This window comes from Eimeria tenella, genomic scaffold (genome assembly GCF_000499545.2).
Source record: "Eimeria tenella Houghton genomic scaffold, Eth_scaff105, whole genome shotgun sequence".
Classification (NCBI taxonomy): domain Eukaryota; phylum Apicomplexa; class Conoidasida; order Eucoccidiorida; family Eimeriidae; genus Eimeria; species Eimeria tenella.
The window spans coordinates 32,192-47,151 of record NW_013541467.1 but is presented as its reverse complement, the minus strand read 5'-3'; the positions used below and the strand labels follow the sequence as shown (position 1 = coordinate 47,151).

General features: G+C 49.9%; 2 protein-coding genes across 2 annotated transcripts; one reads left to right on the top strand and one right to left on the bottom strand.

The window, feature by feature from the left end:
* Nucleotides 1-303: 303 nt before the first annotated feature.
* Nucleotides 304-6,054, top strand: ETH_00006390 (uncharacterized protein; the record flags this gene model as incomplete). Its single annotated transcript, XM_013372723.1, has 9 exons — nt 304-753; nt 975-1,665; nt 1,807-2,331; nt 2,496-2,741; nt 2,887-3,420; nt 3,641-4,503; nt 4,680-4,993; nt 5,163-5,442; nt 5,629-6,054. 9 exons carry the CDS (start codon nt 304-306, stop codon nt 6,052-6,054), a joined length of 4,329 nt encoding a protein of 1,442 aa, XP_013228177.1.
* Nucleotides 6,055-8,206: 2,152 nt separating this feature from the next.
* ETH_00006385 (uncharacterized protein) lies at nt 8,207-13,059 on the bottom strand (the record flags this gene model as incomplete). Its single annotated transcript, XM_013372722.1, has 13 exons — nt 8,207-8,437; nt 8,623-8,693; nt 8,815-8,908; nt 9,061-9,247; nt 9,414-9,547; nt 9,650-9,728; nt 9,822-9,898; nt 10,143-10,787; nt 10,913-11,457; nt 11,678-11,939; nt 12,236-12,447; nt 12,604-12,869; nt 12,968-13,059. The coding sequence occupies 13 exons, from the start codon at nt 13,057-13,059 to the stop codon at nt 8,207-8,209; spliced, it is 2,895 nt and encodes a 964-aa protein (XP_013228176.1).
* Nucleotides 13,060-14,960: the final 1,901 nt, after the last annotated feature.

Sequence of the window (14,960 nt, the reverse complement as noted above, 5' to 3'; positions counted from 1 at the left end):
AGGCTAGATTCGAGAAGAAGGCATCGGCAAAGCCTTGCAGTGGACCTTAAGACCAGTCGATTTTCACACCACGGACCGCTGTTCAACGTGCTGCATACGTCCACCGCTTTCCGGATGGTTGGTGAACGTTACTGTATTTTGTGTAGTGTTATTAAGGAGAGCAACGACTTTAACCGACCTGATTGCCTGAGGCGTCTTGTGGTCCATACCGATGACTAAGGGGCCCCGAAGACCAACTGTGCCATCAGGATAATCAATCCTCCTATCTTCTGGTGAGGCCTTCAGGAATTCAAAGTCAAGAAGATGGGATTTTACAGTCGGTATGAAAGTACTGGAAATCCACGGTTCTTTGAGGTATACGGCAGCAGCGCGCGGCTGGCGTTTAGTCGCCACTTCGTTGTGGCCCATGTGGACGGCTTTCTCTACGTACTAGACAAATATTTCTGCATATCACGTCTTGTCCCAGCCCGTGCGAAGAGTCCTGGTCCAACACTTCAGACACGGGGAGCGTCTACTACGGCACCGGTTAGGGTAGCCAACTGGGAAGCAAATCGCAATGCCGGAGAGGACGATGGCAGGCCGTTAACTTCGGAGCAAGCACCTCCAGATGATTGTGGGAATCAACCATGTGTTGATGAGGATCCCCCCGAAGGTGGCCAGTTACTCCTCCCAGTCCGAATTGCGGATGTCTTTTCAACTCTATTCCGAACTGATAGACCCGTTTTCTCCCAGCTACTAACCGGTTGCAACCAAGTCAGTCCAGACTGTAGATACAGATGCAATGGACACAGCGAAGAGCTCTCACGAGTTTTTCAGAAGTGCCGTGATGCAACCGTGGAAAGTTTTTGCGTGTGACGGTTTTCGATGCGTTCCTCAGTGCAGAGCTGCTGCAGTGTGGTTTAGCTTGATATGGTTTCGTGTAGTTATAGGTTTATAGTCTCTCTGGCACATGCGTGTGGTTCTTCTTTCACCAGTATGATCAGCGACAGCTCCAGGAGCTACGCCAGAAGAGTCTTCTACTGAGCAACCGTCACGATGGGTACTTATATCTTTTTCTCAAGAAGTTCTTGATACGCATCTCATTGAGAGGCACAGTCACCGTGGTAGGGGACCTACTGAAGCTGGCAGTGGCTGCTGCAAGTCGTATTCGTGCTAATTGCTCGCCGGACACCACTTTTGGAGGGACAACTGCGTCAATTCCGCCCTCACATTTTGTGGGCCACAACGTTTTAGTGAGGCGGAGAAGAGGCCTCTCTCCAGTTCGTCAGTTGTGCAGCGTCCGTCAACTTTGCCGCGAGATGGGCCATGAGGAGAGCTTTCACCACGGTAGACTTGGCGTGGTCACACGAGACTGTGGGAACAGCGAGCAGGCTCACCTAACTTTAACTGGAGAAGAGCATATTGGGTCTCCTTCCTCAGAGAATGCAATTCCACAACTGTGGCAGTATTTGATGAGTGTGCACGAGAGACTGCAGCTGTCTAACGCATCCGAGCAATCAACAGTAGACCAATCGGCAGACACGTCAAGTGCAACAAAGCGCCTGCAAGAATTCTCCGCTTGCCAAGGGGAAAACTGGGAAGTAAACAACTGCTGCATCGATGGTGAAGGCCACTGCTTTTTCACCGTTGCTCGCAAGAAGTTTGTGTCTCCGGTTGAAGAAAGAGGTGGGGTGCTTGTTTTTGCATGCCAGTTGCGCTATTAGCTTAATTGAACAGTTGGTGCATCGCAGGGCTGGTCTGTTTCCCAACACATCAGCGGCAGGAGAGTCAAAGCGAACTACAGCTTTTTTTGTGGGTGGTTTGCAGGAATGATCTTCTGTTTGGACACGAAAGGCCCTGCAGTCCGCGTCAGAGCTCTGCGCTTTGGTCGAGGGATCACCCAAAATGCTGTGATTAGCCTCTCATTAGCAGCCCATCCTAAAAGTGGATGCATTCTCATGGTTGCAAAGAGTGCTTCAGAAGTGCGCAACGGCGCACTGAACCCTGTTACTGCCCCCATGTTTCCATCACTCACAAGCAGCGATCTACCAAGGGACGAGGCTGTTGGAAGGGAGGCTTCTTACGGATGGCATGGCTCCTCAGACCGTCCAGCGATTGAGAGGAGGAAACCCTCTAATGTGATTGGCGAGGAGGGGGAATTCATGGCAGAGTCTAGTTCAGCTGGAGCTATACCGTGCGGCATACCCCTATCTGCCGCCGAAACAAGGGCTGCTGGCCAAAGCATGCAGGATACGCAGCAGAGCAATGGCAACATACCGCAACGAAGCATTAACCAAATTCCAGAATGTCGACCTCATCAAAACGAGGTTGATAGATCTCCCACAGACACAAGTGAGACACGACTAGAAACGCGGCTGGCTGCATTCTTTACTCCTCACAGTGCATTTTATAGCATGCAAAATAAATCCTATTAACTGTACTACCTGTCATAGCTCGTATTGTGGAAATAGGCAGCTCCTCGGTTCATGCCTTGGCCTGGATGTGTATGTTCTCAGTTGAGAATATAAATGTGGATCACGCGCAGCACACTGTGGCTAGAGATAATGTTTCCACGAGTAACTGGACATCGTCGGGCAACTTCACAGCTGCGCATGGGCAGTCAAGTACAGCGCAGGATGATGGGCAACAAGCGGTTGATGGAGCGGGGCTGCAAGCAGCACCAGACGAACATAGTACATGGTGGTTTTGCCCCTGCGACAACGACCCAACTTTTTTTTTTCCCGTAGCGGAGTGCATCGACGGTAAGCTGACTCTTACTGGGTAGGGGTGCACTGCGAGCTAACCAAGGAAATGCGATAACTTGCTCCTCCCGTTCATGTAAATGGCATTGGACGACTGCTCTGGGAACTGTGCTCAGACATAGTAACGGCTGCTTGTGCGATGTAGATGAGGCAATCCACAAGGCAGCACAGTCCATTTGCCGCCAGTTTCGAGGGAATTCAAGCAGCAGCGTATGCCGGACATGCTTCGAAGACGATGGTGAAACCACCATACGGGATGCGAAATTCGCGGCTACAGCAGCACGCACGGCAGAGCTTACGATAATGGCAACAGCGCAAGCTCAAAGACAGCGAAAATGTGGCCTCGGACTAATGCAGGTTGCATCAGCCGCAGAAACTGAAGGAACAAGAGAATCCCTAGATGCTGAAGAGGCACTGCGTGCTGCTGCCTCTCAGACTATCAAGGAAGCCACCTTGGCCGCATCCCGCGTTGAGTCTGCAAAACGTAGTGGGTACATTTTGTGGCAGCCTGGTGTGAAGGTCCGACGTCCGAAGACAAAAGAAGAAGCAATCAGTTTTGGATCAGCAATACTTATCCGTGTGCACATAACAGAACGCGTGAAGGAACCCCGCTCAAGGTTGTCAGCAGGACCAGCGAATCGTTTGCGACCGGTAAACGCGTTTGATTCCATTACTGGCGGTGAGTTTTTGTGATTCTACTGTTTACTCTTTGGGCGTTGGAGCTGCAGCAGCTCCTGTTAATTGCTTTCTCAGCTGATTTGGACGGGAAGCACCCAGCATACTGGCAGTTACCAAGTCTTCTGCTGCGAACTCGGCTAGGACATTTTGATTATTATACTGTTGGAAAGGTGCTGAGGTTTCAGCCGTTCTTATTTGTGGTTGCTTGATTCGATTTACAGAACTGATAGCTGTCATCAGCCAAGATGCACGGCATGTAGAAGTGCGTGACGCCCTTCCTTCGCCGTTGGGCCTGATTGTTGTCCCAGCCGAGGCTGCAAACCGCATAGTTAAGCAGCAGCCTGATGGTGTTTCCGGAAGAATAGCAAGTCGCAACAGTCTTTCCCTGACTTCGTTCCTGGCCTCCTTTCTTTCGGGAAACCCAGCTGCTACCTCTGAAAGGGACGATATGGGTGGTGCGACCACTCCCCCTGTCCAAGGTGGCATGGAAGAATTCAGGTCGCTTGCTGCTGATGGACAGCTGAACGAATTCCCTTTGGCTGGGGGAGCAGCTCCCCTGTCTGCTTTTGCATTGCCGGACAACACCCACCAGCGATCAATCCCTGCCGTGAATATTGTATTTCTTGTTGACACTTTGCGCGTGTGTCGATTTGTGGACACGTATCCTGCACATGGCAAGAATAATGATGATGAACAAGGACATGTCCGGGACCAACGTTTACTAGGCCTTGCAGATGCAGCAGGTGTTGTGGAAGAGCCCTTCCTTCATTCCCTCGACGATATACACAAGTCTGAGACGAGCGTTTTGCATCAAGCCGCCGTATTCGGAGATGATTGTGTCAGTTGTGCAAAAGACGGTTCAGTTTCTGAGTCAAGAAACGACAATTTGTGCACATGTGGAACCGCGAGCAAGCATCATGGAGGCTGTGACGTTGGCGGCTTACATTCACAGTTTTCCGATGTGACTCTTCTTTGCGCGGGTGGCTGCGAAATACCGTCTCATCGCGCTTTGCTGGCGGCGCGTTGTTCATTTTTCGAGGCCAAGCTAACACGCCCACACTGGGAAGCTCAGGGGCCCGATAAAGTAAGTCAGAGATTCTCGAACACAATATTTTGCAAGATTCGCAGACTGCTGCCAGAGTCAGACATGTAGTTTGCAAGGAGATGCCTTTGGAATCTGGAATCATACGAACGTCGCTGCCTGCGTTTGGGCGCTGCCATCAATGCAATATACTTCTGTCGCGTTTGCTCCTTGCTCAGGCTGTGATTGACTTGCGCGCCTTCTTAGGCTCAGTCGTTGAAGCGACTGTACGGTTCTTCGAGACGGGCTACTTTATCATTCCTCCCTCATGCTGCTGCTCGCACTGTTGTATTGAACAACAACGGAGCCGTGTCTACTCGTACCAGGCTCCAACGCAAAGAGGTCTCCCACCATATGAGTCTCATTGTTGTTGCAAGGTAGACTGGGTTCTGCAAGCCTACACATTTGCATCGTACTGCCTTCTTCAAGATTTGAAGGCTGAGCTACTCGCTGTCCTGGCCCGCCTCATATCTCAGCGCACGTGTTTGTATGTGTGAGGCGCTGCCCACTTTTTTGTTTTACTACAGTATTCAGATACATCGTAGGTTCTTCAGATAGGATATAGAAGATTTGAGTCAACACTTGAACGACGCACGTGAAACATCGCCATTCTGGAGACGTTTATATTCTGTGCTATGACCTTTTGTACGCGTCGTGTTCAGGCTAACTCACCCAGCTGTGCGTAACCAGCAACAGATATTACAGCTTGCTGCTCACCAGCTGGTATTTCACATGCCAATGCCGAGCCTACTTCTTGATGTAAGGTACTGCGCAGAAGCGGATTTGGCGTCGACTGACGACGCTTCACAAAATGCCAAAGCAGAATCCACTATACGAGGAGATGCGGAGCTTCGACTTAAGAGGAGGAAGCCCATGCTTCCTCTTTTGCTTATTGACGGAATCTACGACGCTGTAATAAAGGCCCTCAGTGCTTGGGTCTTGGTACGTTTGTTTAGTTTCGTTGGGGTCAAACACAAAGAGGACTAACCGGACTGGGCAGTTTGCTTCATCTCCTATAAGTCAGATGCTGATTAGCAAGTGGAGAGCATCAACGCATTCGGAGTCAAGTCCTGTGGCCGACAGTTCTGATGTCTCATCTTTGCGGCTCAATGCTGTGCTGTGATGCAGGACTCTAAAAAGAACATCATTTTGTTCTCGAAATTGCATTTTGTTCAAAATAGTGACGCAGCGTCACCCACTATACGACCGCGCCAGCTACTGGTTTTGCTTGCTCTCAGACTTCTGCAAGAGAGTATAGTAGCGCCTTCGTCTAGCATCAGCATGGGCAGGGATCCACCAAGCAGCCCATACGGCGCATTCAAGAGCACATTCATTTGGGAGTCCAATCGGTCTGTCACAGAGAGCAGCTGGCTGCCTTCTTGGGACTTCCAAATGGAAAGTAATTCTCTACTTGTTCCGTTGCGCGACTCGCGTGACGCAGTGCGTCACTTCTTGTTCAGAGACATCGTGCTTTTATGGGGTAAAGTGCTACACGTTCCTGAAGAAGAGGCGAAGGCTGTGGCGCAAGGCCTGGAGGATTCGTGCCTTCCGTAGCAATTTCAACGCCATCGGTGCTGGCAAATGCCAGTTTGTAGAAGTTGCATCTCGCTTTTCTCACAGGTTGTTTTGCGGGGAAAGCACGCTTGTTGGTAGTGTGCTTTAACACTTTCGGTTTGCTTGGGGGCCCTGTTTTTGCTGGTTGCACATGCACATGCTATTTGCACTGGGGCTACACTATTGATGCTTCAACTTTACCCATTGTCACCGCTAAATCACTTGTCTGGTTGTCTTTCCCAGAAGCTGACGTAAGAACGCCCAGGCGTCTCCGCTGTGTGGTAACTGTAGCAAGCTATAATACGCAGAAGACGCAGACAACTCAGCCATGCTAAGCAGCCGTGCGTACTCACGGATGCTGTGCCGTTGCCGCGTGTTCCTTTCTCAACACGGGACAGGTAACGAATAAACAGCGAAACGTAGTCTGCAACCTTGAAGAATCCAAACCGACCGAAAGTACAGACATCTGTTGCATATATTTCTGCGTGGTACCTCACGAGGCATCTTCAATATTGGCCATGCAACATTAGCTACAGCGTTGCTTGTTCCGTTACAGTCGTGTATTTCTGTGCACTCGAAATGACTTCAGTGTCACGCTGCACAAGCAACTTATGTGTGTGTTTGTGCGTTACCTGGCTGTGCCAGAGCGCGGAACGACTGTGGCACGCGAGGTCTGTGTAAACATAGTTATCGGTTTCCCAGCGAAGAGAAACAAGCGCTGAGCCGGCACCTTCCAGAGTATGTGTCCGGCGCAGCAAGAGCACAGATTGGCATTTCCAAGTGCACAAGCAGTGAGCCAAGCTGGAAATTTTTCGCAGTCACGGCTCTGCATTTCCACACAGAAGACAACATGGTAATAGATGGATATGCGAGAAGTGAAGATGCACAGCTGCCGATGTTGCAGTGTGAAAACTCCGTTGTCCTCGAGGTTTTAACGAAATGTGCTCTGAAAGTGACTGGGACTTCAGTGGCTTTGGCGTCTTACCTAAACCTCTTCAAGCAAGTTCTCAATTCTAGCCGCTAGGTTTCGGCGTACTACTCCTCTTGCTTGCTGCAAGATATGCTGAAGAGGTACATGCGTAGCACCGTGTGCCCACTTGAATATATTGGGTGCCCAAAACGGCCTGGATATGCTTAGCAAAATTGGCATCTACCCGCTCATTTAACTATTCAAACAGGCCGCAGAACTTACTAGAGCGGTACTGCATCTCAAGGCATCCGGAAAGAGCAGACGAATCTCCCAAAGTGCCAGACGTTCGTTACGAACCCCTTCTTTCATAGGGGGAGCGGTCAAGCTGATACTGCACAAATCATCAGAAAAAGAAAGAACGCGACGCTCACACTTCCGCGGAGAAAAACATGTTACCAGGACTCTACTATTCCAGGGGTGCTGGCGAGAGCCCGCGCCTCAAGGAACGTACAAGAGACGACAGGCTCACTAAGCACAACAGCACAAGTGCATGTGTATGTAGCAGGAAGTATGATACCGCATAGCACGCTGGTTGTCTGGTAGGTCACTGGAAGGTAGTTGTGAAGGACCGTCTGCAGGTGGCGAAACATCCAGAACCAGGAGGTGCATGCAGCGTGCATTGTTCGTCTTGACGTGACATTCAACATTCCTCAGGGGGTGAGATGTCCTGCGAGCACCATGGAAAAGCTTTCAGCGGGATAGCACAGCGCACAGGCCAAGCTACGGTCCCCACCAAAGCAAGTGAATAGACGATCGTTCAAGAACTTCCGTACCGTACCTAATATCTGCAATTCCAGGAAGGCTGCAAGAAGGTGAAACAAGGAGAAGTCGTTTATCATCTTGCACACAATAGCGGGTAGCCTGCATCACGTCAAGTCGGGGCACCTAAAACTCCTCTTGCTTATTTCCACTACCAGGACACCAGCTCTGCGACTGCTTGAAGAGTGACCACTGCAGGCGTGCAATACAGGCTACGTTATGGTGGCATGGAACTTACCGGTCCAGAAGATGTTTCCACGGTACACCGAATAATATTACGTCCCTCCAATGACAGTTCTGAGCCACCGAGAAATCAATTGAAAATCATAATGCAACATTTCAATTTCGCAACCATATAGCGTGAAAAGCCCAACCGGAAAGAAGGGTAACCGGACAGAATAATGCAAATGACCCCACTCATCGCTAGTGTGAAAACTGACTAGATGTAGACATCGGTGTCAACATCTTAGAGTCATCAACCTGAAGAACCTGGTCTCCGTTATCTTCGCTTTCAAAAGGATTTGGCTCAGAAGACATGCCATAGAGAATCGACGAAGCTTCACACGCCACGGCATCGGCATCATCGGGCCTTGTCCTGATAGAATTCAAAATCGTAGATAGGTCTCGATGCAGGCGTCTCAAAACGAGGAAGACCTGCATTGGAAGCCAAATCTGAAGCATTCACTGCTTCATTTTGCACTAGTTCGTAGGTCCTCGCGGGAATCATAAATGCGCTCGTGAATGATAGACGCATGTCTCGGCGGCCGCGAAATATAAAGCACAAGCGCTTTCTGGCTTCCAAGCAGAAGAAACTACTCAGACCAACACCACGTAATTACCTGAATAGATCGCCGTTCAATCTCCTGATCTGTCATAGCCACGAGCAGATAGGGAGGGAATGTATTAGTTCCTGTATCAGTCATATACATTAAAAGCACTAGCCATGCCTGCTGCAGTCCGATACAGGATGCTCGCTGTACTCTACCTAGTGAGCGTTTGCAGCACAGTGTGAATGGCACCACTGCCCGCACCTGCTTGTGAACCTTGGGGAGACATAAGAATACGGAAGTCGCGTGAGAAAAAAGAGTCCGTCAGGAACCCCACCCTATGTACCTCCCATTCGTCCTGAAAAAGGCGCGCGTAATATCATAGTTTCTATCTCCCAGAAAACAAAACAGAATTAGCTTGTGAAGCGTTTACTGCATGCAAGCCGTTCAAGCGGTGCCCCTATTATGCCGTCGTATGCAGAGGAGGGCAGAGGAGTAAAAAAAAAGCACCCAGAAAACGTCGATCGTGTGACCGTCCGACAGAGCAGAGAGACAGAGTTTTGTAGCCACGGCTGCTGCATGCCTCAACTTCAGCGCTCGGTCGACGAGCATCTCCAAGCACCTGGTTTTGTACTCCACATTCTGAACCTTCAGGATGTGCTCTGTTATAAGAGTGGTAAGCACTGAAAGAACAACCCTGAAAACCAGATAATTACCGCAAAGCACTCGTGCACAGACATCAGCTGGCGCGTTAAACTAACAGGACGTGCCATCCGCACACTGCAATTGGAAATGGCAGTTCACCAGGCGTAGGGCTTCTCTAAGTTCCGTAAGGCGGATTATTTGAAGGCTTATCGACGCACCTGAGTGTGATTGGGCGCAATAGGGGATTTGCTAGATGAGCATGAATGGCATCAAGCATCTGTGCCGTGAAATGCCAGCTCATTTTGCCGATATCTGTGCGTTCAATTCCCCAATGCAAACTTTTTTCCTCGTCCTGTGGGTGGAGACACATCGACGAGGTGATTGGAGCACTGGTCGAGACCCACAGGGTATTCTTACTTTGAAAGTTACTATTATCAAGCGAGGTAGGACTTGCCAATGGTTGATTTTGATGCTTATTATCATTCTCTTTCAAGAGAAGATCAGGCGCTGATGGTTCTGGTTCACTATTCAACCTGCGCGACCGCAGAGGACCCACGAAACCCTTCTTGCCTTGCCGTCAAGCGTCTTTGTCGGCACCACGGCTAGGTTTTACAAGGATGCCTCACCGCGTACGCGACTTCTGCGTGCGCGATAGCTCGTTAGCACCCATCCTTGGTATCATGGATGCATGCATGAGTATCCCCTGAAGCACCGCGTAAACGACCAACAGTTACTCTGTAGGTATGTCACCAAGATCCGAAGATACGCCACCACCACCGTCAGAAACGGGGACGGTCATCAGTAAATACGGCTCAAGTGTTCTGATCAAAGCTGCCCACTACCCTTCAGCTAGGACTTGTGCTTGCAGCTAGGTCGTACTTTATCACTGGCTCGGAACTAGCTCGGAGTGGCTGAGGCTGTAACGGCAAATTCTCCACTCAACGTACCGCTGTAGTACATGGACTGCGCGTAATGGATTGCAGTAAAATACCAAGCACTAGAAAGCAAACATCGCACTGCTTCTTTGCGAACTCGCAACCGTCGAGCAGTGTCAGCAAATGCTGTTGAATAGGATTGGGACACCATCTGCTGGGGCATTCATCCTTCGCCGTATTGACAGATTCCGCAACGTGGCTGACACCACAATGTTGACGATCCTCGTTCTGACGACACAATGCTTCCTTGTTGCTTAATCCTTCAGTGCGGTCAAGCTCATCCAAAGCGTGCATTGAGCTCTTCAGAAGCTTAAGCCTATCTTCAAGTGAAAGCGTAGACAACTCCACACCGCTGTCACGCGTGGCTGGTGAGGATGCCTCGCTGGTTGCCTGGCTGCTTGAAGTAAATAGGTTTGTGTCCTCACCCTGCACTTCAACCTTAGACCTTTCTCCTTTAGCATCATCGCTAATGGACTGTTCTTGAGTTGGGAGGAAACAATCAATATGACCGGCACACTGAGTGGGATTTCGCAAATTGTTGTAGGCCTCCGAAGTAGGTGGTGCCTTGGCCATTAGCAGGACGTACAACGGCTTCGGCACCCACCGAATGAGCAGGCAGGCTACAAGTGGGCGAAGCAACTTTTCACTCTGAATGCACTGCATAATTCGCAACAGAAAGCAGCAAAGCAAATCACTGAAAGAAGTTTGGACAAACCTACTGCAAAGCTGCTGAAACAAGCGTCCTTTGTGTACTGACAAACACTGTTCCCCACAAGGCGCACATTGAATGTCTGGATCAGAAAGAACAAAATGAGGCGCTGCACCAAGTTATGGTTAGCGTTGCTCCCTGACAGATTCAGCAGATGTGACTCCTCGCCGACCGCTTGAGAGGGAGTTGCTTTACTGCTTCCGTCTGTCATAGCTGGCATGCTATCCACTTTGCCTTGCAGCATTGTTTCCCCTAACCTCCTAGACACTGCCTCTGCCGCTCGAGCCCTCCACGATTTACTGATATCGACGGTTCGCCTGGGTGAAGAATTCTGCCCTTTGGCTCCCGAATGGTCTGGTGAGCCACTGAGATTGCGTGTGTCCTTTAAATTCTCGGGAGTAGTCCACCCCCACATCCACCCCTGCTCCAGACGTTTGTCGGATTGTACTGAACTGTCATCATCGGTTGTGTGCACTGGGGAACCAATACGCGAAGGTTCGTCACTGCTGCCAGAAAATTCTACGCCTTCATCGGGCGTTTCACTTGCGCCTGTCCCCGCTTCGTCGAGACTCCACTTCTTCCCTTCATTTTCTCCGTCATCATGCGATCTAAGCATACCTGCGGGGAAAAGAAAGTATTAGTCAACTGTCGCAGCAAGTTATCGAGATGGCGAAAACGTAAGACAAATTAGTAGCCAGCGAAATGTCGAAGATTGCCTGTCCCGAAAGTAAGCCCAATGGATCGAAGCAGCAGTCACAAGTGAGACTGAAGCCCGTATACATGGGCCACGTTTCACACGAGGCACTTTCTTCGGGTTTCTTGCTCCACGGTTTCTGACCTATCAGTGGAAGGTAGCAGTGCACAAGCAGGCGCTCTGCAAGGAGATTTGAAAATTCCTCAGCTCCAAGGCTGAAAATATCTTGAACATAAAAAAGCATCTCTTCCACTTCTAGCGCTCCATCTTCGGTGCTGCGATCTAAAGAGGGACCGCGGTTGGTTGCAAGGCGCGAACACTGATCATCCAACAGCTCTCGCAGGTAGCAGGCAACGTGTGAAAAAAAAATAGGCCTTTCAGCAACAAACGCGCGCAACCCAGGATCCTGCACTGCGCAAAAGGCAACCTCAACCGAAAAACAAACAAGGGTTCCCAGAAAAGTCAACGACATCTAGCGCTAACTCCTAGTCCCGGTTTGCGCAGTCTGCAGCAGCTGCAGCGCATGTCAACGTCTAAACCCCATTTCATTGCACATCACATAAGGAAACATAGTGAGCCTAAACCCTTAGCCCTAAGCCATAAACCATAAACTCTGAACCCTAAACCATAAACCCTAAACCAGGGGTGCAATCTAGTACCTCTGAAAAGGCTCAGGGTGACATTTCGACAATGCGTCCGAACCATAGAATCCTTTGCTAAGAAGAACTTGACCGATTCACTGTAGATGGGGAAGTGTTTTGCCCTCTCATTCAAGAATAGCTTGATTGTAGCGGGATTGACGAGGAGCGAAAGGCTTTTGATGAACGACACGTACCAACTCACGACTTCTTCATCGTCGAAGTCGAATCTCGTGCTCAGCAGCGAATTAATGTAATTGTTGCTGAACATGTAATCTAAAAGCGTACACAACACAAATAATGTTTCGCCCTTCAAAAAATGCACTACTTAGGAGCCGCCTCCATGTGTTGTTCGCCCTTACGCCGCCGGCCCTGTCTAAAACTGAAAGCCCCATCCTTGCATTCAATAGTAGAAGTGCTTTCAAAACTTACAAACTGCCGTTTCTTTGTTAATGCTTTGCACGATGATGCTTAGACTCTGAAGGAGCTGCACCTTGACGGCACTGGGTACCGTCTGTTGCTCGGCCAAGCCAACAAAATATGATAAGACATTCTGCTCGCAGAAGATGTCGAAGTACCCCCGATTGTGTTGTTCTCCCCACACGAGCACCTCCGCCACCTGGCGCAGAGTCTCGATAGTGGTATCCCGGTTTCTTTCATCGATGGAGTCAAGTGACGGCAGCGAATCCAGCAGATTCCTGCGCGATCCGCAAACACAGTGGCAGCGACGAGAGCGTGCGGTTCTTCCCCTCTTAGCCGCGGATGTACCTATGCCATGCTTGTAGGTCCTTCTTACAACAGCCGATCTGCGGAGTAAAAGTCCTGTGTAGAAACGTCCGTCAAGTCCTTCGGCGGTAAAGCGCTCGAAGCTCCCCCCCAAAACCACATTTTCGGCGTAGGTTCTCATGACACGAGGGCATTAGCATTGCATGGAGATTGACACAGCATTACCAAGCTATACCAGCCACTAGCATGCTTTCTCAGAGAAAGCAACAGCATGAGCCGCCATCAAAAGTGCCCAGCAGCTCCAGGTCACCCAAAGGTGCCGTGCTCAACAGTCGACAAAGAGCTTCACGTTCCCTCTCTGGTTTTACCTAGAAGAATTTAAAGCCTTCAATATTCGTTATTTGCTGTGCGGTCACGACAAAATCACTCTTCGGCAGGACGCATGCACGATGTCTGGTCAGCGGGTTGCAGCCGAGCTATCGGCGCAGAACCGACTCCGACTTGCATGCAAACCAGTAACACACAGCTAACCTCAGTGGAAGTGCACATAAGATGCCAAAATGTAGTTGTTCAAAGAATCAGGAACTCTGAAGATGCATAGAAGTGACTCTTCCACATCCTCCGGCGCACACGCAGCCTCATGCAGCGCCACTGTCTGGGCCTTGTAAACACTAGCTACAAACAAGACTCCCCAAAGAGCAACGCCTCGTCTCTAAGTTGCTCGAACCATTGTGACAATTGCGCAATATGACTTCTCTTTACATGCTGCACATTCTTTGCAGCGCGTTAGGCCTCCGCTTTCCCTAGGCTCCTGGAAAATATCGGATGTTTAAGCGCGGAAGTTTGGTTTATTCCTTCTGAGGTGAAACTGGTGTAAAATCATACAAGTAACCCTCCGAATCTCTTGAAATCATTGCCCATGGGTCCTGGGGTTGCAATGCCTATTTCTTGCCCCACTGGATGCTGAACCCTGTTGAGTGGTGACTGCGGCGTGGGTGCCGCTATATTCATCTCCAGGGGCTATCGTTGATGCGCTCCTTTATAGGCGCCTTGATTCGCATTTGCAGATCCATACGATTGGCAGTCCCTTCTTCCACAGTTACCCCCCAGGTGTCCTAAACGCGACTCAGCGACTCAGCTCCTTCTCACACCACTGAAAAGCCTGAATCCCAAGCTTTCGGTTTCTAACGGATTCGCTTGCTCTCTTCTGCACGCCCGTTTATTCTGCCTTTTTCCCCCTGTATTCAACTTAGCTTTGACATCTTTTCTCCCTTCGAGCCGTAAAAGGCTTCACAGTCTTTACTCTAAACTACTAGGGTCCATGTTTTGTAGCTCTTCCTATTATCTGACGATTAACTCCTCCGACACATTCAAGTTTCTCTGGGAAGCTCCGGGCTCTCTTCGCCTGTGCGACAGTCCTCGACCTGCCCTTTTACCCCCGCTCCTTTCTTTAGTAGGCTGATGTTAGTTAAACAGCCTCAGCAGCAGCTTAAGCCAGTTGTGCCTCCCGCAACTTCACCAGCGGTACGTTTTGTTCTCGCTGCCTTTGGAAGTCTACGACAAACGAAGCAGGTTTCATGAATGTCGTAGGATTTTTAGTAGATGGAACGTTTCTTGATGCAGGAGGCCCCCTCACCTGGTAGTGTCGGCTAGAGCCCCTCTTCGTCGATGTTTCAGCAAAATCGTCAGGCTAAAAGGGTCCCAATAAATAATCAAGAAAGAGCAAATTTTGCAAAAAGCGTATCCAGATTCAACGTACACCAGTTCCTTAAAGGCCGCTGGTAGATGTAGCAGGCTAAAGCTGATCTGGCTCTGTGACGTTTTGCTAACATTTTTTGCAAGCAGCTTCCACACCACAGCAGCCTATACCAGCCTACTCTTAATAGCAGCACACTGCAGCATGAGAATAACCCTGCCAACAGCCTTGATGGCTTGACAATGTGCGTGCCCAAGATGCGCGCAGTGAGACCTCCCTTTGCAGCAGTCCGTTGCAATCATTGGCAATTTGGCACTGGAAAAGATGCACCTTTACGTTCCTGTCTAGAAAGCTTGCTGGAGTTGAG